A 23,422-nucleotide genomic window follows, 5' to 3' on the forward strand; every position below is an offset into this window, starting at 1 on the left:
TGAATGGAAGAACAGACAGGGAGGGGGCAGGCACAGATGGCTCTGGCTCTAGTGAGCCAGAGCAGTTGTCAATCAGGCGGCAGGGTGGATCTCGACAGTATTGTCAGGATCTGTACCGGTTGCAGCATTGATCTGCACTGGCAACATATAGTGGGCAATGGCCCGCCACATGCACATGAGTTTTTTTGTCACAGGAGAACATACTATATGTCACCTTGTGAACAAAAAGAGAACTAAGGCCAAAAAAAGGTTGGGACATAGTTCTCTTTTAACATAAGTTTAAACCAGACGTTAACCAAGAAAAACAGCACTCCAGCAGGAGAGAGAGGTTCGGAGTGGCCATCTACAACTTTCAAGCAAAAAAAATGAAGAACTAAGCTTGCAGGTGGGAGATACAGTGCAGATATTTGATTTGTTCCTCCAAGTGAATCCTCTGTACCACCCTTCATATGTCTCAAAGTAGGGGATATTTCCAGCTGCACATATTCATCAGAAAGAAGTGCAGATGATGGAGGGGCGGAGTTACTACATGGCGCCAAGCAGCAGCGTGATGCTGTGACCTCCTAGGCATTCCCCCCGAGCGAATATGCTAAGTGAGCCTGAATTTCCGTGTTAAAGCTGATTTGTGCCCCCACCATGGTAGCTGCTTATCGGTCTGTTACGTGCTGCTATCCACCTGCTACCTACCCAGTTTCCGGATCTCAGCTGGTCAGTCGTCTGTCTCCACACTGTCCCTGGTTGATCGACCCGCAGTGAGCCATCTACTGGGCGGCAGTGGAGTAGCATGGGTTGTCAGCACCCGGGTCAAGGCAAGTAATTTGCACCCCCTAACCTGCAGACTTTTAGCACTCCCCGAGTCCCTTCAAATACAATAGCAGTGACCTACCTGATTCCTATACTGACCACTACACTAACCTACTTGATTAATTCCTTTACTGACCATTACACACTACACTGACCACTATACTATACTGTCCACTACACTGAGAACTACACTGACCACTATACTATACTGACCACTGTACTATACTGACCACTACACTACACTGACCACTATACTGTCCACTGCACTACACTGTCCACTACACTGACCACTATACTATACTGTCCTACATTACACTGACCACTACACTGTCCACTATACTGACTACTATACTGTCCACTACACTGACCACTATACTGTCCGCTACACTATACTGACCACTACACTGATCACTACACTATACTGTCCACTACACTGTTCACTAGGGATGAGCTTCGTGTTCGAGTCGAACATACATTCAACTCGAACATTGGCTGTTCGTCCGTTCGGCGAATACCGAATGTTATGGGCTGTTCGCGCCAAATTCGTGTGGCGCTCACGGCCCACAATGCACTGCGCCACCGCAGTGCATTGCTGGCTCATGATTGGCCAAGCATGCACTGTGACCCCGCATGCTTGGCCAATCACAGCGCAGACAGCAAGGAGAGCCATGATTGGCCACAGGCAGGATGCCTGTGGCCAATCATAGCTCAGGCTGTGTAGTACACGCCCCACACTATATAAGGCCGCCAACGCGGTGGCCTTGTGTAGTGTATTGGCGTCTGTAGGAGTTAGTGGGTGTTCTGTGTACCTTCAACACAGTATACACCTTTTATTATCGGCCGATTTTTCGTTCTTGCACTTCTGTAGTGGTTGTTGTCTGCGTGCCCGCAGTATACACCATTATATCCACCTATATAGCTAGCTATATTTCTCTTTTTTTAATAGAGCTTGCAGTCAGTTGTAGGAGATTGTGCGTGCTGTCTGCGTGCCCTGACCGCAGTATACACGGTTATATCCACCTATATAGCTAGCTATCTTGCTCTTTTTAAATAAAACTTGCAGTCAGTTGTAGGAGATTGTGCGTGCTGTCTGCGTGCCCTGAACGCAGTATACACCGTTATATCCACCTACATAGCTCTTCTCTAACTGAGCCATCTGTAGGAGTTAGTGGAAGTTGTGTGTGCCTCCAGCACAATATACACTACCCGAATGCCGAATGCTGGTTTTCCCATCTCTCTTCAGGCCATTACCATGTCTGGAAGGCCAACAAGGAGAGGCAGACAGACACGAGCCGATAAAAGAGGGCAAGCAGGCTCTGTGTCTAGAGACATCGTCATCATCAGCACGTGGCCATGGGACACACTTGTCCTTCTTTTCGGCAGCTGGACATGTTAAGCCGCAACATGCCGAAGACTTGGTAGAGTGGATGACCAAGCCCTCTTCATCCTCCTCATCCTCTCTCACCCAGGCTCAGGGAACTAGCAAAGAAGCTGCCAACCCATCATCTTCCCGCCTCTCAATGTCATCATCAGTGACTCCTTCCCTTGACCCACCACGCCCCCCTGAGGAGTCTCCTGAACTCTTTGAGCACAGTGTTGGGTACATGCTCCAGGAGGATGCCCAGTGTTTTGTAGGCTCTGATGATGATACTCAGCTAGAGGAAGGCAGTAGCGTGAGCGCAGAGAGAGGGGATGCTCAAGAAGGACAGCAATCTGGCAGTCATGTTCCACAAGCTGCAGCATACTGCCAGGTTTGCTCCAGCGATGAAGAGGGAGGGGATGATGAGGGCACTGACTCCACGTGGGTGCCTGATAGGAGGGAGGAGGAGGAGGCACATGTCCAACGAGGCAGGATGCCCTCCGGGGGCCAGCTTAGGGGCAGCACACCGACTGAATTACACCGCAGAGCTCCGCCTGTGCAGGGCGCTGCCTCTGCGCGTTATTCTAAAAGTTCTTTGGTGTGGGCCTTTTTTGAGACGAGTGCATCAGATCGCACTGCTGCTATTTGCAACATATGTCTCAAGCGTATCTCGCGTGGCCAAAACATCAGCCGCTTGGGCACCATATGCTTGAAGAGACATATGTTGACCTGCCATGCAGCTCGTTGGCAAGCGTACCTCAAAGACCCACACCAAAGAACAAAGCGGACCTCTCCTTGCTCCTCATCAGCTGGCATCTCCAACCCCACTAGACCTTCAGTCCTCTCTGAAACCTGCTCTGAGAGGAATGAAGGTGTAGAATTAGGTGTGTCACAGCCAAGTGCTTCCGGGCACTCTGCTAGCAGTACACCCACGTCCGATTATAGCAGGCAAATGTCCCTGCCCCAGCTGCTGGACCGTCGAAAGAAGTTCACTCCCAGCCATCCACATGCCCAGCGGTTGAATGCTAGCTTGGCTAAATTGCTAGCACTTCAACTGCTGCCTTTTCAGTTGGTAGACTCTGCCCCCTTCCGTGAGTTTGTACAATGTGCGGTCCCTCAGTGGCAAGTCCCCAAACGCCACTTTTTCTCACGGAAGGCGATTCAGGCTCTCTACCGGCATGTGGAAGGCAATGTCCTTGCCTCGCTAGACAGGGCGGTCAGCGGTAAGGTGCATATTATGGCTGACTCATGGTCCAGCAGGCATGGACAGGGACGTTACCTGTCTTTCACGGCCCATTGGGTCACTCTTCTGGCAGCTGGGAAGGATGCAGGACAAGGTGCAGTAGTGTTGGAGGTTGTTCCGCCACCACGCCTCCAAAATGCTACTACTGGTTGTGACACACCTCTCTCCTCCACCCCCTCCTTTTCTTCTTCCTCCATGGCCTCTTCCAGTGCTCTGTCCTCAGAACCAGCGGTGCTCCGTAGACGTTCCAGGGGCTACGCAAGTACGCAGGCAATACGATGCCATGCAGTGCTTGCGCTGGTTAGTTTGGGGGACAGGAGCCACACTGGGGCAGATGTTTTGTGAGCTCTGCAGGGGCAGGCCGAGAGGTGGTTGACGCCACACCAGCTTAAGCCAGGAATGGTGGTTTTCGACAATGGCACCAACCTGCTCTCCGCCCTCCGACAAAGACAACTGACACATGTGCCCTGTGTGGCTCACGTCCTTAACCTGGTGGTGCAGCGGTTCTTGGGAAGGTACCCGGGCTTACAGGATGTCCTGAAGCAGGCCAGGAAAGTCTATGTGCATTTCCGCCGATCATTTAATGCCTGTGCTCGGCTGGCTGAGCTCCAAAAGGAGTTGAACCTGCCCAAGAACCGACTTATATGTGACATGCCCACCAGGTGGAACTCAATGTTGGCCATGCTGCAGTGGCTGCACATGCAGCAGAGGGCCATCAATGAGTATCTGTGCGACTATGGCACCAGGACAGGGTCAGGGGAGCTCGGTTTTTTCTCACCACGCCAGTGGGGCATGATAAGGGATGCATGCACTGTCCTGTCACCGTTTTAGGAGGCCACAAGGATGGTGAGCAGTGACAGTGCATGCATCAGTGACACTGTACCTCTTGTCCACCTCTTGGAGCATACGCTGCATGGAATAATGGACAGGGCACTTGAGGCAGAACAGAGGCAGGAAGAGGAGGACTTCCTTGCCTCTCAAGGCCCCCTTTATCAGGACAGTGTTCCTGCTGTGCCACCCATCACACAGGAAGAGGATGAGGAGGAGGAGGAGGAGGGTGATTGTGTCAGCATGGAGGTGGATGCTGGCACTCAGCATCAGCAGCAGCAGCAGTCTTGTAGGGATGATTTACAGTCCCAAGAAACCCGTGGACTTGTATGTGGCTGGGAGGAGGTAGCTGCAGATCATGTTGTCATTAGTGACCCAGAGGACTCCGGACCGAATGCCTCAGCTACCCTATGCTGCATGGCCTCCCTGATCTTGCAAAGCCTGCGGAAGGATCCTCGTATTCTTCGGATCAAGGAGAGGGACCATTACTGGCTGGCCACTCTCCTTGATCCACGGTACAAGGGTAGGGTTGCCGACCTTATCTTGCCGTCGCAGAGGGAGCAGAGGATGAGACATCTCCGGGAGGCCTTGCAGAAAGGTCTGTGCAACGCGTTCCCAGAGACTGGGAGGTTACAAACTCCTGGTCCTGGACAACGTGTTGCTGAGGCATCGGTCAGAAGGAGCGGTGGAGAAGGTGGCCGTCTGACCGATGCGTTCAGACAATTTTTTAGTCCGCAGCCCCAAGGTATGATCGGTTCCAGCAACCATCGCCAGCGTCTGATTTACATGGTGCAGGAATACCTAGGGGCAAGGTCAGACTTGGACACCTTTCCCACCGAAAATCCTCTGGCTTACTGGGTCTTGAGGATGGATCGCTTTGTTACCGATCACAGGGTGCGCCTGTCCACCGACTCAGTTGATCGACTGACCTTTATCAAGATGAATCAGTCTTGGATCACCCACAGCTACCAAGCACCTGAAGCTGATGTAACCGAATAATTTTTTTTGAAATATCACATCCCTTCAAGACTACCTATGCTGATGCTGAGTGACTGTCCTGTTATGTTGATTGTCTATCCTCTTCCTCCTCCGCTGATATGTTGGAAGAACATTTTTGGTTCTGGGTGATGCCACCAGCCCAATTTTACAGCCCCTGTTTAACAGGGGCGTTTAATTACAATTTTTGATGCAATGCTTTGCAGCAGGGCTCATTCCTGCACCACAACTAGAGTACATGGGAGAGGTTGCAGTGTCGTGGCACCAGCACCAGTGCCTAAGGCCCAATTTTTCATTAATTACAATTCTTGATATAATAGTTCACAGGAGGGCCCGTTCCTGTGCCCACCCAGAGTAACTGTGAGGACTTATAGTGTTGTGGCACCAGCACCACAACCACCAAAGGTCAATTTTTCTACCACTGTTCAACAATGGCATGTAATTACAATTCTTGATATAATCGTTCACAGCAGGGCGCTCCAGCGCCCACCAAGAGTCACTTTGAGGGCTTACAATGTTGTGACAACACCAACACCTTGTTCCGCCATTTCTGCAGAGCATATAGGGCAGGCCCCTACTTTCAAACATCCAACTTACAAACATCTGCTACTTGCAAACGGAAGGAGACAACAGCAAGTGAGATGAAAAAAGATGGACGACAAAACAAATTATACAGGGGTGATAACCCTTCCCTATGTTTTCCAAAAAGCTTAAAAATAGATTTTTTGACTGGAGCTACACTTTAAAAATGTACCAGTTGAAAATTACAAACAGATTCTACTTAACACAACAAACCTACACAGTCCCTGTCTTGTTTGCATCACCTGTATACTGCTGTTCTGAGTATATAGGGCCTGGTGTCCCCACGTCTTTCCTTTTTGTAATATGGGTACGTGGTTCCCCTTAATATCCGTACAAGATCCAAAGGGGCTGGTAATGGGCGGAGGGGGCTACCCATGCCATTTTTCGCAATGATTTTCATCCATATTGCCGGAACCAGATATAACATTAAAACCGCAAGCAGTTTTAAATGATGTTATTTCCGTTTAATGTCATTTTGTGCAGGGACTGTTCTAAACACGGGAAACACGTGGCACTTCACAGGCATACTACAGACACCCCCCAGGCACCATATTTAAACGAATATTTCACTTTTTTTTTTCACTTTAATCGTCATTAAAATCAGTGCTCCCGCCAAAACGGCCATTTTTAAAAAGATTTTAGGCATTGACCCATGTCCCCTGGGGCAGGAGCCAGGTCCCCAAACCCTTTTTAGGACGGTATCTTGCATATTAGCCATTAAAATTAGCACTTTTTATTTCAAACGTTTGAGTCCCATAGACTTCAATGGGGTTCTAACGTTCGTACGAATTTGCGGTCCGTTCGAAAGTTCTGATGCGAACCGAACTGGGGGGTGTTCGGCTCATCCCTAGTTTAAAGCATTTCTGTATGTTACTACAATGATTTTACATTCTGGCTACCCCTGAACAAAGGATGTATACAGTACATAGGGACATCAGTTATTAACACAACTAGTGTTGCCACCTGACCACTATATTAGATTGATGTGCTAGTATTGCAAAAAAAATTGTTTGTATACACACAGCAAACACACGATCACCTATTCCAAATGTATTATTTTTACTGCAATTGAATACATTGCATAATTATTAATAATAAGTAAAATTAAAGATGTTAAAAATTAATTTACCCTGGATTCCCTGAGCTAGAATGAAACCATCAAGCAAAAAGTTGTTCGAGCTCCAATGCTGCCTTTTCCAGAGTACAGTATGAAGTGCAGTGCTCGGCACAGTGGGAGGAGCTTTACATTAAGGAAACCCAAGCTGAGTATAGGTTCTGTAAGTTCTGTATGTAAGATGTAGTAACAAGGTGTAAAGTCAGTGTGGTTTCACAACATATAACACACAATATCTCCGCAACCAAAGCAGCACAAATGTTTATTTTTGCAGCACAAGCCAGCACAAACGCGGCACAAACGAATGGCGCGTTTGTTTTTCAAATTCGGTAACGTGGGGTGTAAAGTGGGCGGGGTTTCACAACATATAACACACAATATCTCCGCAACCAAAGCGGCACAAACGTTTATTTTTACAGCACAAACCAGCACAAACGCGGCACAAACGAATGGCGCGTTTGTTTTTCAAATTCGGTAACGTGGGGTGTAAAGTGGGCGGGGTTTCACAACATATAACACACAATATCTCCGCAACCAAAGCGGCACAAACGTTTATTTTTGCAGCACAAACCAGCACAAACGCGGCACAAACGAATGGCGCGTTTGTTTTTCCAATTCGGTAACGTGGAGTGTAAAGTGTGCGGCGTTTCAAAACATATAACACACAATATCTCCGCAACCAAAGCGGCACAAACGTTTATTTTTGCAGCACAAACCAGCACAAACGTGGCACAAATGAATGGCGCTTTTGTTTTTCAAATTCGGTAACGTGGGGTGTAAAGTGGGCGGGGTTTCACAACATATAACACAATATCTCCGCAACCAAAGCGGCACAAATGTTTATTTTTGCAGCACAAACGCAGCACAAACAAATGGCGCGTTTGTTTTTCAAATTCGGTAACGTGGGGTGTAAAGTTGGCGGGGTTTCACAACATATAACACACAATATCTCCGCAACCAAAGCGGCACAAACGTTTATTTTTGCAGCACAAACCAGCACAAACTAATGGCGCGTTTGTTTTTCAAATTCGGTAACGTGGAGTGTAAAGTGGGCGGGGTTTCACAACATATAACACACAATATCTCCACAACCAAAGCGGCACAAACGTTTATTTTTGCAGCACAAACCAGCACAAACGCGGCACAAACGAATGGCGCGTTTGTTTTTCAAATTCGGTAACGTGGGGTGTAAAGTGGGCGGGGTTTCACAACATATAACACACAATATCTCCGCAACCAAAGCGGCACAAACATTTATTTTTGCAGCACAAACCAGCACAAATGCGGCACAAATGAATGGCGCTTTTGTTTTTCAAATTCGGTAACGTGGGGTGTAAAGTGGGCGGGGTTTCACAACATATAACACACAATATCTCCGCAACCAAAGCGGCACAAACGTTTATTTTTACAGCACAAACCAGCACAAACGCGGCACAAACGAATGGCGCGTTTGTTTTTCAAATTCGGTAACGTGGGGTGTAAAGTGGGCGGGGTTTCACAACATATAACGCACAATATCTCTGCAACCAAAGCGGCACAAATGTTTATTTTTGCAGCACAAACCAGCACAAACGCGGCACAAACGAATGGCGCGTTTGTTTTTCAAATTCGGTAACGTGTGGTGCAAAGTTGGCGGGGTTTCACAACATATAACACACAATATCTCCGCAACCAAAGCGGCACAAACGTTTATTTTTGCAGCACAAACCAGCACAAACGCGGCACAAACGAATGGCGCGTTTGTTTTTCAAATTTAGTAACGTGGGGTGCGAAGTGGGCGGGGTTTCACAACATATAACGCACAATATCTCTGCAACCAAAGCGGCACAAACGTTTATTTTTGCAGCACAAACCAGCACAAACGCGGCACAAACGAATGGCGCGTTTGTTTTTCAAATTCGGTAACGTGGAGTGTAAAGTGGGCGGGGTTTCACAACATATAACACACAATATCTCCGCAACCAAAGCGGCACAAACGTTTATTTTTGCAGCACAAACGCGGCACAAACGAATGGCGCGTTTGTTTTTCAAATTCGGTAACGTGGGGTGTAAAGTAGGCGGGGTTTCACAACATATAACACACAATATCTCCGCAACCAAAGCGGCACAAACGTTTATTTTTACAGCACAAACCAGCACAAACGCGGCACAAACGAATGGCGCGTTTGTTTTTCAAATTCCGTAACGTGGGGTGTAAAGTGGGCGGGGTTTCACAACATATAACGCACAATATCTCTGCAACCAAAGCGGCACAAATGTTTATTTTTGCAGCACAAACCAGCACAAACGCGGCACAAACGAATGGCGCGTTTGTTTTTCAAATTCGGTAACGTGTGGTGCAAAGTTGGCGGGGTTTCACAACATATAACACACAATATCTCCGCAACCAAAGCGGCACAAACGTTTATTTTTGCAGCACAAACCAGCACAAACGCGGCACAAACGAATGGCGCGTTTGTTTTTCAAATTTAGTAACGTGGGGTGCGAAGTGGGCGGGGTTTCACAACATATAACGCACAATATCTCTGCAACCAAAGCGGCACAAACGTTTATTTTTGCAGCACAAACGTGGCACAAACGAATGGCGCGTTCGTTTTTCAAATTCGGTAATGTGGGGTGCAAAGTGGGCGGGGTTTCAGCAACTATAACGCACAATATCTCCACAACCAAAGCGGCACAAACGTTTATTTTTGCAGCACAAACCAGCACAAACGCGGCACAAACGAATGGCGCGTTTGTTTTTCAAATTCGGTAACGTGGGGTGCAAAGTGGGCGGGGTTTCAGCAACTATAACGCACAATATCTCCGCAACCAAAGCGGCACAAACGTTTATTTTTGCAGCACAAACCAGCACAAACGTGGCACAAACAAATGGCGCGTTTGTTTTTCAAATTCAGCAACGTGGGGTGCAAAGTGGGCGGGGCTTGCATTAAATTGAATGTTTAATATCTCAGAAACCGAACCGGCACAAACGCTAATTTTTGCGGCACAAATCAGCACAAACGCGGCACAAACGAATGGTATGTTTTTATTCAGGTTTTACAAACATGGGGTGCCAACTTCACACAGCTTATGTAATGAACTAAAGAACAGAATTCATAGAAGAGGCCCACGGAACCTTCAAGATTTGAAAACTGTTTGTGTGGAAGAATGGGCCAAAATCACAACTGAGCAATGCATGCGACTAGGTTCTCCATACAGGAGGCATCTTGAAGCTGTCATTACCAACAAAGGATTTTGTACGAAGTATTAAATACATTTCAGTTAGCGTGTTCAATACTTTTTTCTGCATCATTCCTTTTTTATTACACATAACTTAATTTATGAATGTATTTGTTTTGGATTCTTTGTATATATGGATTGCATAAGTTGTTACCAACATGTGGTGAAATATCATGTCAATAGCACCTTTAGAAATATATTTATCCAAAAAAATTGATATTTTACCCACTGTATATAAGATGGAAGAAACCGTCAGATGGTTTACCAATGCAGCACCTACCAAAAACTCAAATATTATTTGAGGGTAGACTGAAAATTTCAGAGAATGGATTTTGGCATTATAGACGTCCAGAGAATTGATACTTATTGACACTCTGATCAATTAGATATAGGGATATAGTCATAAGGTGGTGTAATGTAAGATGAAGTCTTATACCTCCAGCAAGAGAAGAGATGTCTCTCCCCAGGGTGGCGAGGTCAGGATGAATGTCTGTGTTTCCTAGTTCCACCCAGTTAGTATGACTGTAGAAATCCTGCAAGAACAGTACAGAGAAATGGCATGAAAGATAACCTAAAGAATAACTTTAATGCCAAGTGAAATATTCACTTAAAGTAGAACTAAAAGGAAAAACATTTTTTTTTCATTATGGCTAGAGTAAGGGAGGGTTATAACTAGTGATGGCCGAACGGTTCGCCCGGCGGTCGTTTCGCGGCGAATTTCCGACATTCGCGGTCCGCACGTTCGAACGCCTTTTTCCGTCGTTCGCCGCGGCGGACTTACGTGTTTAATGTATACAAGAACTTTAACCTTTGGTGACACGTTTATCATGTGATACAGGACAGCCAATTGAGACATGACAGCACATGGACACTTGTACATTCCCCCTAACCTATAAATACACCCGATCCGGTGGCCATTTTACATTCTTTCTTCTGTTAAGATAGGGACAGGTTCCTGTGTGGAGTAGGGAGAGATAAACCACTAGCTATTTGGTACACAAAAGTTCTTTTCAGGACTGGTATAGGTGTTAGGTGTTGATAGGTTTGCTGTGCTGCTGATTCTTGCAGCAGCCTGAGTGTCTTTTGTTAGTTTAGAGAAAGGGAAAGGACGGTGTATGCTACAGGGACAGCCAGATTAGTCTTTCATCATCATCATCATCATCATCATCATTAGCTGTTACTATCAAGGTCCACAAAAGAGCTGTTCCAGTAACCACTAATCGTTCTCTTTTTTTGCCAATTTGTATAGGGACAGGAAGGAAGCAGTGTTGTCAGGCAGTGAGGGTAATTTTAAAGACTTGCTGTTATTATTAGTTCCACAAAGGTTCTTTTCAGGACTGGTATCAGTGGTACAGTAATAGGCTTGTACATGTATAATATTCTTTCTTCCAAATATAGAAAGGATATTATACTTGACTGCTGCCCTTCTGCTGCAGTCTGCTAAACATTCACAACTCACTTGTTCCACAAAAGTTCTTATAAGGACTGGTAACTTGGTATAGGGTGCTACGGTACATAGGCTTGAGTGCGGTACAGTCTGCTGTTCTGTAAGGACCGCTATCGGTCCACAATAGATAGGGTTGACGTGCACCACTGCTGACCGCTGCCCTATACTGCAGCAGTCCTTCAGCGGTATAGGGACTGACGTACAGTCTGCTAATCACTAACACACAACCTGCTTGTTCCACAAAAGTTCTTATAAGGACTGGTAACTTGGTATAGGGTGCTACGGTACATAGGCTTGAGTGCGGTACAGTCTGCTGTTCTGTAAGGACCGCTATCGGTCCACAATAGATAGGGTTGACGTGCACCACTGCTGACCGCTGCCCTATACTGCAGCAGTCCTTCAGCGGTATAGGGACTGACGTACAGTCTGCTAAACACTAATACACAACCTGCTTGGTCCACAAAAGTTCTTATAAGGACTGGTAACTTGGTATAGGGTGCTACGGTACATAGGCTTGAGTGCGGTACAGTCTGCTGTTCTGTAAGGACCGCTATCGGTCCACAATAGATAGGGTTGACGTGCACCACTGCTGACCGCTGCCCTATACTGCAGCAGTCCTTCAGCGGTATAGGGACTGACGTACAGTCTGCTAAACACTAATACACAACCTGCTTGGTCCACAAAAGTTCTTATAAGGACTGGTAACTTGGTATAGGGTGCTACGGTACATAGGCTTGAGTGCGGTACAGTCTGCTGTTCTGTAAGGACCGCTATCGGTCCACAATAGATAGGGTTGACGTGCACCACTGCTGACCGCTCACCTATACTGCAGCAGTCCTTCAGCGGTATAGGGACTGACGTACAGTCTGCTAATCACTAACACACAACCTGCTTGTTCCACAAAAGTTCTTATAAGGACTGGTAACTTGGTATAGGGTGCTACGGTACATAGGCTTGAGTGCGGTACAGTCTGCTGTTCTGTAAGGACCGCTATCGGTCCACAATAGATAGGGTTGACGTGCACCACTGCTGACCGCTGCCCTATACTGCAGCAGTCCTTCAGCGGTATAGGGACTGACGTACAGTCTGCTAAACACTAATACACAACCTGCTTGGTCCACAAAAGTTCTTATAAGGACTGGTAACTTGGTATAGGGTGCTACGGTACATAGGCTTGAGTGCGGTACAGTCTGCTGTTCTGTAAGGACCGCTATCGGTCCACAATAGATAGGGTTGACGTGCACCACTGCTGACCGCTGCCCTATACTGCAGCAGTCCTTCAGCGGTATAGGGACTGACGTACAGTCTGCTAAACACTAATACACAACCTGCTTGGTCCACAAAAGTTCTTATAAGGACTGGTAACTTGGTATAGGGTGCTACGGTACATAGGCTTGAGTGCGGTACAGTCTGCTGTTCTGTAAGGACCGCTATCGGTCCACAATAGATAGGGTTGACGTGCACCACTGCTGACCGCTGCCCTATACTGCAGCAGTCCTTCAGCGGTATAGGGACTGACGTACAGTCTGCTAAACACTAATACACAACCTGCTTGGTCCACAAAAGTTCTTATAAGGACTGGTAACTTGGTATAGGGTGCTACGGTACATAGGCTTGAGTGCGGTACAGTCTGCTGTTCTGTAAGGACCGCTATCGGTCCACAATAGATAGGGTTGACGTGCACCACTGCTGACCGCTCACCTATACTGCAGCAGTCCTTCAGCGGTATAGGGACTGACGTACAGTCTGCTAATCACTAACACACAACCTGCTTGTTCCACAAAAGTTCTTATAAGGACTGGTAACTTGGTATAGGGTGCTACGGTACATAGGCTTGAGTGCGGTACAGTCTGCTGTTCTGTAAGGACCGCTATCGGTCCACAATAGATAGGGTTGACGTGCACCACTGCTGACCGCTGCCCTATACTGCAGCAGTCCTTCAGCGGTATAGGGACTGACGTACAGTCTGCTAAACACTAATACACAACCTGCTTGGTCCACAAAAGTTCTTATAAGGACTGGTAACTTGGTATAGGGTGCTACGGTACATAGGCTTGAGTGCGATACAGTCTGCTGTTCTGTAAGGACCGCTATCGGTCCACAATAGATAGGGTTGACGTGCACCACTGCTGACCGCTGCCCTATACTGCAGCAGTCCTTCAGCGGTATAGGGACTGACGTACAGTCTGCTAAACACTAATACACAACCTGCTTGGTCCACAAAAGTTCTTATAAGGACTGGTAACTTGGTATAGGGTGCTACGGTACATAGGCTTGAGTGCGGTACAGTCTGCTGTTCTGTAAGGACCGCTATAGGTCCACAATAGATAGGGTTGACGTGCACCACTGCTGACCGCTCACCTATACTGCAGCAGTCCTTCAGCGGTATAGGGACTAAGAGTTTTGTCACAGGGTCATTTAAAAAATGACATGCAGAGGAAGAGGCAGGCCCTTCCGCAGGGGTGGTAGGGGTAGGGCAGGAGCAACAGGCTTGAGCCAAAGTGGGAAGTTGCAGAAGGTGCGTTCAATTACTTTAAAGGATGCACCAGACTTGGTTGAGTGGCTCGCTCAGCCTTACTCTTCTGCACCCTCCTCATCCTCTCGATCTGCACCCTCTTCTTCACTCTCTGCTATGTGCACCCCCAAAGACACTACCACCAACAACACGACCACCACCACCACCACCACATACCTTCCGCTTGAGTCACTGGAATTATTTTCCGATCCATATCAAGAGGACATTTCTGATGCGCAGCCACTCTTGGTATTGGATCAGGAAGAGGAGGTAGCAACAAGCGCTACTCAGCAGTCTGACGCCAGTACCCAGATCAGCCCAAGGAGGAGGTTGGTCCCCGGTGTTGCTGCCTACTCCGAGATCTCTACTTATAGCGGTGGGGAAGGTGACGTTGATGATGACGTGTCTAGTGATGTCACGTGGGTGCCCACAAGAGAGGAAGAGGAGGGGAGTTCAGAGGGAGATATGGACCAGCAGATAGGGAGGAGAAGCAGCAATGACTTACATTGCACAGCAGGGACAAAGCAGACTGCAAATGTATCAGGAGCGAGTCATCGACCATGTACGGTCACATCTGGCGCTCCCAGGACACCGGCACATGGCTCCGCAGTGTGGGCTTTTTTTAACGTGTCCGCTGCTGACAATAGCGTTGCCATCTGCAATCTTTGCAGTCAACGCGTTAGTCGCGGTAAGCCCAATACTCACCTAGGGACGACCGCCTTAAGAAGGCACATGAGCAGCCATCACCGAGCCCAGTGGGAGCAACGGAACACACAAAGCCACACTGCAGGCTCTCACCGTCCAGCCTCGTCTTCTACTTCTCCTTCTCCTCTCTCCTCACAATTGTCCTCCACTCCACCTTCCATCACGCCAAGCTCACATTTTTCTGCAAAAAGGCAGGCTTCCGTGGGCCTAATGTTTGAGCGTAAAAAAATGATGATGCCGGATAACCCTCTTGCCCAACGGTTGGCGGCTGGCTTGTCAGAACTCATAGCCCGCCAACTACTGCCATATAAACTGGTGGACTCGGAGGCCTTTCGCAAATTTGTGGCCATTGGAACACCACAATGGAAGGTCCCAGGAAGGAAGTATTTCTCAGAGAAGGGCATCCCAGAGCTATATGGCCATGTTCAGCGGCAAGTGAATGTATCTCTGGCACACAGTGTCGGTGCCAAGATACATCTGACCACAGACACGTGGTCTAGCAAACACGGGCAGGGAAGGTATATCAGTTTTACTGCCCACTGGGTGAACCTTCTGACGGCCGTCAAGCATGTAACCCGTGGCACCCGTGTAGATTTGGTTTTACCGCCACGGATTGCATGCAGGCCTGACTCTTCTTCTCCTCCTCCTACTCCATCCTCCTCCCTCTCCTCCTCAGCTGCCTCCTCCTTTTCCGCTGCTAGCGTCTCTTCCACTGCACCGCCCAAGCTCCCCAGAACCTATTCCACATGCCAGGTGAGACGTTGCCATGCCGTGCTGCGTCTGTTGTGCCTGGAAGCAAAGAGCCACACTGGCCCGGCACTCCTTTCAGCTTTGCGTTCACAGGCAGATGAGTGGCTAACACCGCTCAATTTGACAGTTGGTAAAGTGGTGTGTGACAACGGTGCCAATCTGCTTAGCGCATTGAAACAGGGCAAAATCACGCACGTGCCGTGCATGGCACACGTCTTAAACTTGGTCGTGCAGCGATTCCTTGTCAAATACCCTGGGGTCCAGGACATCTTGCGGCAGGCAAGGAAAATCTCGGCCCATTTCAGAAGATCTTACACGGCCATGGCTCGCCTTGCTGACATTCAGCGGCGACACCATCTGCCGGTCAGACGTCTTATTTGCGATTGCCCGACGCGATGGAACTCAACCTTCTATATGCTTGATAGGCTGCTCCAGCAGAAACGTGCAGTTAACGTCTACCTGTATGAACTCTGCGAAAGAAACGGTTCTGGGGAGCTGGGTTTTTTTTCACCGCGCCAGTGGCTGCTCATGCGCGACACATGCAGACTTCTGCGGCCATTTGAGGAGATCACCAAACTGGTCAGTCGCAGCCATGGCGCCATCAGTGACATGGTACCTTATGCCTTCTTTCTGGAGCGTGCATTGCGTCGTGTCATTGATCAGGCTGTGGAGGAGCAGGAGCGGGAAGATGAGGAAGTCGCAATGCTGGATGAATTCCCAGGGGGGGCTACTCTATCTGAGACAAGTCAACAACAGGAGTCTGATGAGGAGTCAGAGGAGGATGGTGCCGGGGCGGATGAGCAGGAGCAAGAAGAGCATGCTTTAAACCTTTCTGGGATCCCTGTTGTGCGAGGATGGGGAGAGGAGAATGAAGAGGACGACATTATCCTGGATGATGAGCAGGAGCCAGGCCACCACACCGCTTCCACTTTAGTGCAAATGGGGGCCTTCATGCTCCAGTGTTTTAATAGGGACCCCCGTATAAAAAGCATGAGGGTCAAGGACCAGTACTGGGTGGCAACGTACTTAGACCCCCGGTACAAACACAAAATGGCGGAAATGTTACCGCCGTCGCAGAGGGCTGTCAGAATGCAGCACTTCCAGGCCTTGCTTCGAGAAATGCTGCATTCTGCTTTTGCGTGCGCTGGCAGAGGAGCAATTCCCACTCCCAGAGAAGGATTTGCGGGTACCAATCCAACAGCGCCTGCAAGAAGAGGCCGGTTTGAAGATGTGTTGGTGACTTCGGATATGAGGTCATTCTTTCAGCCGACCCATCGACAGGTGTCATCCGGATCCAGCATCAGGGAACGCCTAGACCGTCAGGTGTCCGACTACATTGGGTTAACGGCCGATGTGGACGCTCTGAGGAGTGATGAACCCCTAGACTACTGGGTGGGCAGGCTTGACCTCTGGCCAGAGCTTGCCCAATTTGCAATCGAACTGTTGGCTTGCCCCTCATCCAGTGTCCTGTCCGAAAGGACGTTCAGCGCAGCAGGGGGGATTGTGACCGATAAGCGTACTCGCCTAGCTCACCACAGTGTTAACTACCTCACATTTCTAAAAATGAATGAGGCATGGATCTCGGAGGAATTCAACACATGTGACCAGTAGACCATGTATATGTCTATAAACTATTTTTTTAATCAAGCACACAGACCTTCTTAATTCATTTGGCTCACTTCCTTGACCCAAAAAAGCACACCGTACTATATGCCCCTACCCTCCTCTTTGAAGAGGTTGAGCGGTGTCATATTTCTACTGGGGCTGCTTATGATATCCCTGTGCTGTGCTGACTTCCTCCTGGGGGTTCTTATTATGAAGGGATCACACTATCCCTGTGCTGTGCTGACTTCCTCCTGGGGGTTCTTATTATGAGGGGATCACACCATCCCTGTGCTGTGCTGACTTCCTCCTGGGGCTGCTTACGGTGCTGCTGTCAGTGCTGTATGTCACGGTGCTGCTGTCAGCGCTGTATGTCACGGTGCTGCTGTCAGCGCTGTATGTCACGGTGCTGCTGTCAGCGCTGTATGTCACGGTGCTGCTGTCAGCGCTGTATGTCACGGTGCTGCTGTCAGCGCTGTATGTCACGGTGCTGCTGTCAGCGCTGTATGTCACGGTGCTGCTGTCAGCGCTGTATGTCACGGTGCTGCTGTCAGCGCTGTATGTCACGGTGCTGCTGTCAGCGCTGTATGTCACGGTGCTGCTGTCAGCGCTGTATGTCACGGTGCTGCTGTCAGCGCTGTATGTCACGGTGCTGCTGTCAGCGCTGTATGTCACGGTGCTGCTGTCAGCGCTGTATGTCACGGTGCTGCTGTCAGTGCTCTGTATGTCACGGTGCTGCTGTCAGTGCTCTGTATTACGGTGCATGTGTCATTCCGGTATGTCACGCTGCTGGTGATCATCTCCTGCACCCTCTTCTTTGCCTACCCTGGTCCCTGACCTTCCCTCTCCTCCATTGCCTTCATTAGCTCCATAGTCCTGAATTGTTAGAACAATTTCCCAAATAAAATAAAAATGCTTGTAGTTATCGATCCCAAATTCACCTCATACATGTATTATGTCATTGTCCAGATGGTGGGACTACGTTTTACCCCCTAATAATTACCACGTGGCCGCAAATTCGACATGAAGGTTTGCAAAGTTCGCCTCCCATTGAAGTCAATGGGGCCCGCGGCGAACGGTCGGTTTCGCGAACGTTTGGGTCCGTTCGCATTTCGCGTTCGCGAAACGTCCCGTCGGAAGTTCGTCCATCACTAGTTATAACACCTTTCAGTTAAATTTTTTCCATCTGTGTGCCATTGGGGAGATTTCCCATCACTTCCTGTCCCATAGCCAAAACAAGACTTGAGGAAATCTCTCCAAAGTGAGGGAATACCTTGTTGTCACCAGATCACCGGAACTAGTGTCTCCATTGGAAGAGTTCCCCTCTGTTCTGAGGACAACCCAAAATTTGTATTTTTCTTTTACTTTTGATAAATAAGACAAATAGAGAGGATGAATCTCACTATCAGGAGTACAGACAGCAATAAAAACCTATTTTAAAACAAAAAACTGCACTTAGTGCAAAATGTAAATATACAAAATTGTGTATAACTGTACAGCAGCATTTATGAGTATCTGAATACAAGATAACCACAAAAATATATATATACACAAAACTGCTGTGCTCCTTCCATAAAAACCTGACAGGTGTTCTAATCCCTCTCCACGCTATCTAAAACAAAAACAAAAAAAAAGTTGTTATTACTGTTGCATTTTTTTTTGTTTTGTTTGTGTTTTTTAGACACGTTTTTTAAATATTTAACTAGAGCAATGCTATTTCTGTTCACTGGGGGGGGGGGGGGGGGGCAAAGTTAAAAGAAGAGCTTTCAGAGAAGTGGTTGTAAACCCCAGATATACAATTTGATCAAAGAATATCCCTCTATAGTCTCAATTAAAAGCACTAGTATAATTTCTGTCTGCTGTGTTTCTCTGTTATCAGCATGAGTCACTTCTGGCAAGTATTCCTGACAAGAGAAAAATGGTGACAGGTGAGAGAGCTCCAGATGATTGACAGTTTTAGCTCTATTCCTGTGTGCTGTGTGAAGGAGGTGTGTCCATTCCCTCCAATCAGCTCTCAGAGCTCTCCTCACTGAACTATGCAGAGTGTAATTTCAGCTCTCCGCCTCCTTTTTTCAGCAGATAAACAGGTACAACATATGTAGGATGATTTGTTTTATCTCTCTGTGTATCACCTGAAGATAGTCCCTTCACTAGGTATATGTAAGGGTTTACAAACCACTTTAATTATTTTTATTGTCCATAAGTAGAATAAAGTACCTGCAGTGAATGCAGTATCTGTCCCAGTATCTCCCTTGCACCTTCATATTCCTTGGCGCTCAAGTAGCTCAACAGCTCCTCCCTGGCCCACAGCAAGAGGCTGTTGCCCTGTCTGACCCTCTCAGAGTCAAAGTGACGTACAGGATCATTGCGTGTCAAATTAAGGAAATCCATGTTGGCGTTGGCACTGACGATCTGACGCATGGAGACACGATATTGGCGCAAGGATACTTCATCTCCATAATATGCCGTAAGTATGTCATCTGGGGTCAGGGTCTTGCCCTGCAACAGCCAAAATAGAAATAAATAATAATAAAATTAAAAAAACAGACTGGACAAGCTTACCTGATTTTTTTACTTATTAAAGGAGAAGTACAGCCAAAGCTCTTTTGGCTGTACTTCTCCTGTGGATCACAGGAGTGCAGTATGTTCTGCACTCCTGTGCCCCATTTTCAGCAGATGGCAGGCTGAAGCCCGCTGTCAGCTGACATCACAGAGCCGGTCCAGGCTCGGGAAGGATCGTGACCATATAGTCAGGATCCTCCCACAAGCCTAGACTGGGACCTGGCTCAGCCTCTCAGTGAGCTCCTGAGAGCCTAAGCCAGCCACTCTCGTCCCTTCCAAAGTCCCAGCTCTCAAGTGAGTGAGGGCGAGCAGAGCAGACAGCGGTAACAGACAGTCACCAGCTCTCCGCTCAGGGAGCTTTGAGAACCGAGTGATCGGCGGTGTTTGGTCACTCGGTTTTCAGCCTTAGAGCCGGCAGGGGACAGATGCTGCATCCATCTAGGTAAGTATGATTCTAAAATATAAAAGCATTCCTATACTTCTCTTTTAAATAGATCTAAACCTAATCACTAAAATCTTATATAAGCTTTATCACATTAATGTACAGTAATTTTTAATATTTTTTTTGATTCACAAATAACATTACAATATAGTACATTTTGTAAGAAAAAAGGTCAATTACAACATACATATGGCAATGGGGTCTGTACACATAGACATGATGGTTACTATACGTTGATACAAATACAAGCATCCTATCATATAAGCATGCTAGTAGAAAAGGAATTAACTGATGTGCTGTGTCTCAAGAAGGACCTGAGACTATTGAAATGACAAGATCAGGGAAGGGAAAGGGAAGGCTAGAGTAGACATGATAGAAAAGGGTAAGACTCCTGTTGGAATTATCAAAGAACTGTTTGTGCCTGTTCTCCATCTTATAGGCTTAATTAAGGACACTTAAAGCCCCATACACACTATCAGTTTTTCCTTCAGGTTTACCAAAACCATGTAGTAGAAGGGCCTGCCTGATTGCATACACATTGAAACTCCTAAGGTTTGACCTCATATTATATGGTTTTGGTAAATCTGAAGGGAAAACTCAGAGAAAATCATTCTTATAACTATATATGATAATATTCTAAGATTGTAAGGTTTGCTGATGCAGACAATAAAGTTAAGTCCAATGAGTTGCCAGCATATGCCTAGAGACTTATGACTCTTGGAACTTCCTCTTTTTAATACTATTAAATGCTAAGTCTGTGGTCACTGGGTGTGACTCCTTGCTTGAATCTATGCATGTAAAGATTTCACCCATATAGTTACATAGCTAATAAGGTTGAATAAAGACACCAGTCCATCCAGTTCAACCTGAGTGAGTGTCTACAATTGTCCCTATCCCTGTATATTGCACACTCACATTGGTCCCTACCCTCAAGGATCCCACAATACAAGGTCCCCATTCATATACTAGGGCCAATTTACCTACCTGCATGACTTTGGAGTGTGGGAACAAACCCACACAGGCACAGGGAGAACGTGCAAACTCCAGGCGGGTGGTGTCATGGTTGGGATTTGAACCAGAGACCCCTTTTACTGCTAGGTGAGAGTGCTAACCACACCACTGTGCCACAATAATATGTATCGATACCTATGAATAAAGCTTCTTCCTTGCTACGGGCCAGGAGTCTTGATTGATCTAAGGTGACCAGGAGATTTTCCTGACAACCCCATATACACTATTAGAATTTCTACAGATTTTTGTCTTCAGATTTACCAAAACCATATAATATGAGGTCAAACCTTAAGAGTTTCAATTTGTATGCAATTCATTCAGGCCGTTGCACTACATTGTTTTGGAAAATCTGAAGACAAAAATCAAATAGTGTGTACAGGGCCTAAGGGAGAAAGAGGGAAAACATAGGTGGGGAATGTGATAGGAGTACCCTGTGGATGCACAGCTATTTTGAGGCCCAGGTCTAACTCAAATCCTACTGAAAGATAGCACAAGGCTCAGGGATACCAGATAGAAAATATTTACCCACTCTATCAATTAGTCTGACCATTAGTCGGACCAATTAGTACATTTTTTATGAAGAAAGAAAGTTATTTTCAATATTTTTTATAGTGCCTTGAAAAAGTATTCACACCCCTTGAAATTTTCCACATTTTGTCATGTTACAACCAAATACGTAAATGTATTTTTTTGGGATTTTATGTGATAGACAAAGTGGCACATAATTGTGAAGTGGAAGGAAAATGATAAATGGTTTTCACATTTTTCTACAAATAAATCTGTGAAAAGCGTGTCGTGCATTTGTATTCAGCCCCCTTTACTCTGATACCCCTAACTAAAATCTAGTGGAACCAATTGCCTTCAGAAGTCGCTTAATTAGTAAATAGAGTCCACCTGAGTATAATTTAACCACCTCGCGCCCGCCCTATAGCCGAATGATGGCCGTAGAGCAGGCGCTTTCGTCCGGGTGGCCGTCCCTGGACGTCCTAATGTTTACTTCCGCAATGCGCGCCGCCGCGGGCGCGCATCGGGGAAGTTCTGTGTTTGCCGTGTCCCCCGGGGACAGGCAAACACAGATCGCTGTAAACGGCCAATCACAGCGGCCGTTTACAGCACGATCGGCGTGTCCAATGGGAGATGATCTCATATGTAAACATATGAGATCATCTCTCAGCGCTGCTCTCCCTCCTCACACAGACAGAGTGTGAGAGGGGAGAGATGAACGGCTGCAGCGGCCGTCAGTGTAAAAAAAAAAAAGTTTAAAAAAAAGTGCCATGCTCCCCCAGTGCCATCCTCCCCCAGTGCCATCCTGCCCCAGTGCCATCCTGCCCCAGTGCCATCCACCCCAGTGCCATCCGCCCCAGTGCCATCCTGCCCCAGTGCCACCTGCCCCAGTGCCTTCCACCCCAGTGCCATCCACCCCAGTGCCATCCACGCCAGTGCTACCTGCCCCCAGTGCCACCTGTTGTCAGTGCCACCTGTTGTCAGTGCTATTTGTCCGCAATGCCATCTGTCATCAGTGCCAAGTATAAGTGCCATCTGTCATCAGTGCCACGTGTCATCAGTGCCACATAGTGCCATCTGTCATCAGTGCCACGTATTAGTGCCATCTGTCATCAGTGCCACGTATCAGTGTCATTTGTCATCAGTGCCACCTGTCAGTGTCACGTGCCATCTGTCATCAGTGTCACGTGTCATCGGTGCCACGTATTAGTGGCACGTGTCTTCAGTTCCACGTATTAGTGGCACGTGTCAGCAGTGCCACGTATAAGTGCCACGTGTCATCAGTGCCACATATTAGTGCCATCTGTCATCAGTGCCACATATTAGTGCCATCTGTCATCTGTGCCACGTGTCATCAGTGCCACGTATAAGTGTCATCATTGCCACGTATCAGTGCCATCTGTCATCAGTGTCACGTGTCATTGTCCTGGTGCTTCAAAAGTGTAATAAGTAGTCAACAAGTTAGATGTGTAATTTATGTTCCTAGAACACATGATGGCGCTCCCTGCATGTTGGGCCTCTCTATGTGGCCAGGCTGTGAAAAAGTCCCACACATGTGGTATTGTAATACTCAGGAGGAGTAGCAGAATTTTTTTGGGGGTGTCATTTGTGGTTTACACATGCCATGTGAGAAAAATAACCTATTACAATAACAATTTTGTGGAGAAAAATAAAAAAAATGAAAAATCTTAATTTTGCAAAGAATTGTGGAAAAAAAATTACAACATCAAAAAGC

At 47.3% G+C, this 23,422-nt stretch overlaps 1 protein-coding gene across 3 annotated transcripts in view; it reads right to left on the reverse strand.

Annotated features, from left to right (window-relative positions):
• The window catches only part of VWA7 (von Willebrand factor A domain containing 7), a 149,809-nt gene that overhangs the window by 79,487 nt on the left and 46,900 nt on the right, over positions 1–23,422 (reverse strand). For 2 of the 3 annotated variants that reach the window (XM_077460977.1, XM_077460986.1), the window contains exons 3-4: positions 19,386–19,667; positions 10,586–10,682 (exon numbers count right to left, since the gene is read on the reverse strand). In XM_077460977.1, coding sequence (XP_077317103.1) covers positions 10,586–10,682; positions 19,386–19,667 — 379 coding nt within the window. The remainder of the gene's footprint in view (positions 1–10,585; positions 10,683–19,385; positions 19,668–23,422) is intronic. The other variant, XM_077460996.1, reaches the window with a different exon arrangement.

Source organism: Lithobates pipiens, unplaced genomic scaffold (assembly GCF_037356315.1).
Source record: "Lithobates pipiens isolate NorthernLeopardFrog02 unplaced genomic scaffold, aLitPip1_a1.2 Scaffold_1, whole genome shotgun sequence".
NCBI lineage: Eukaryota > Metazoa > Chordata > Amphibia > Anura > Ranidae > Lithobates > Lithobates pipiens.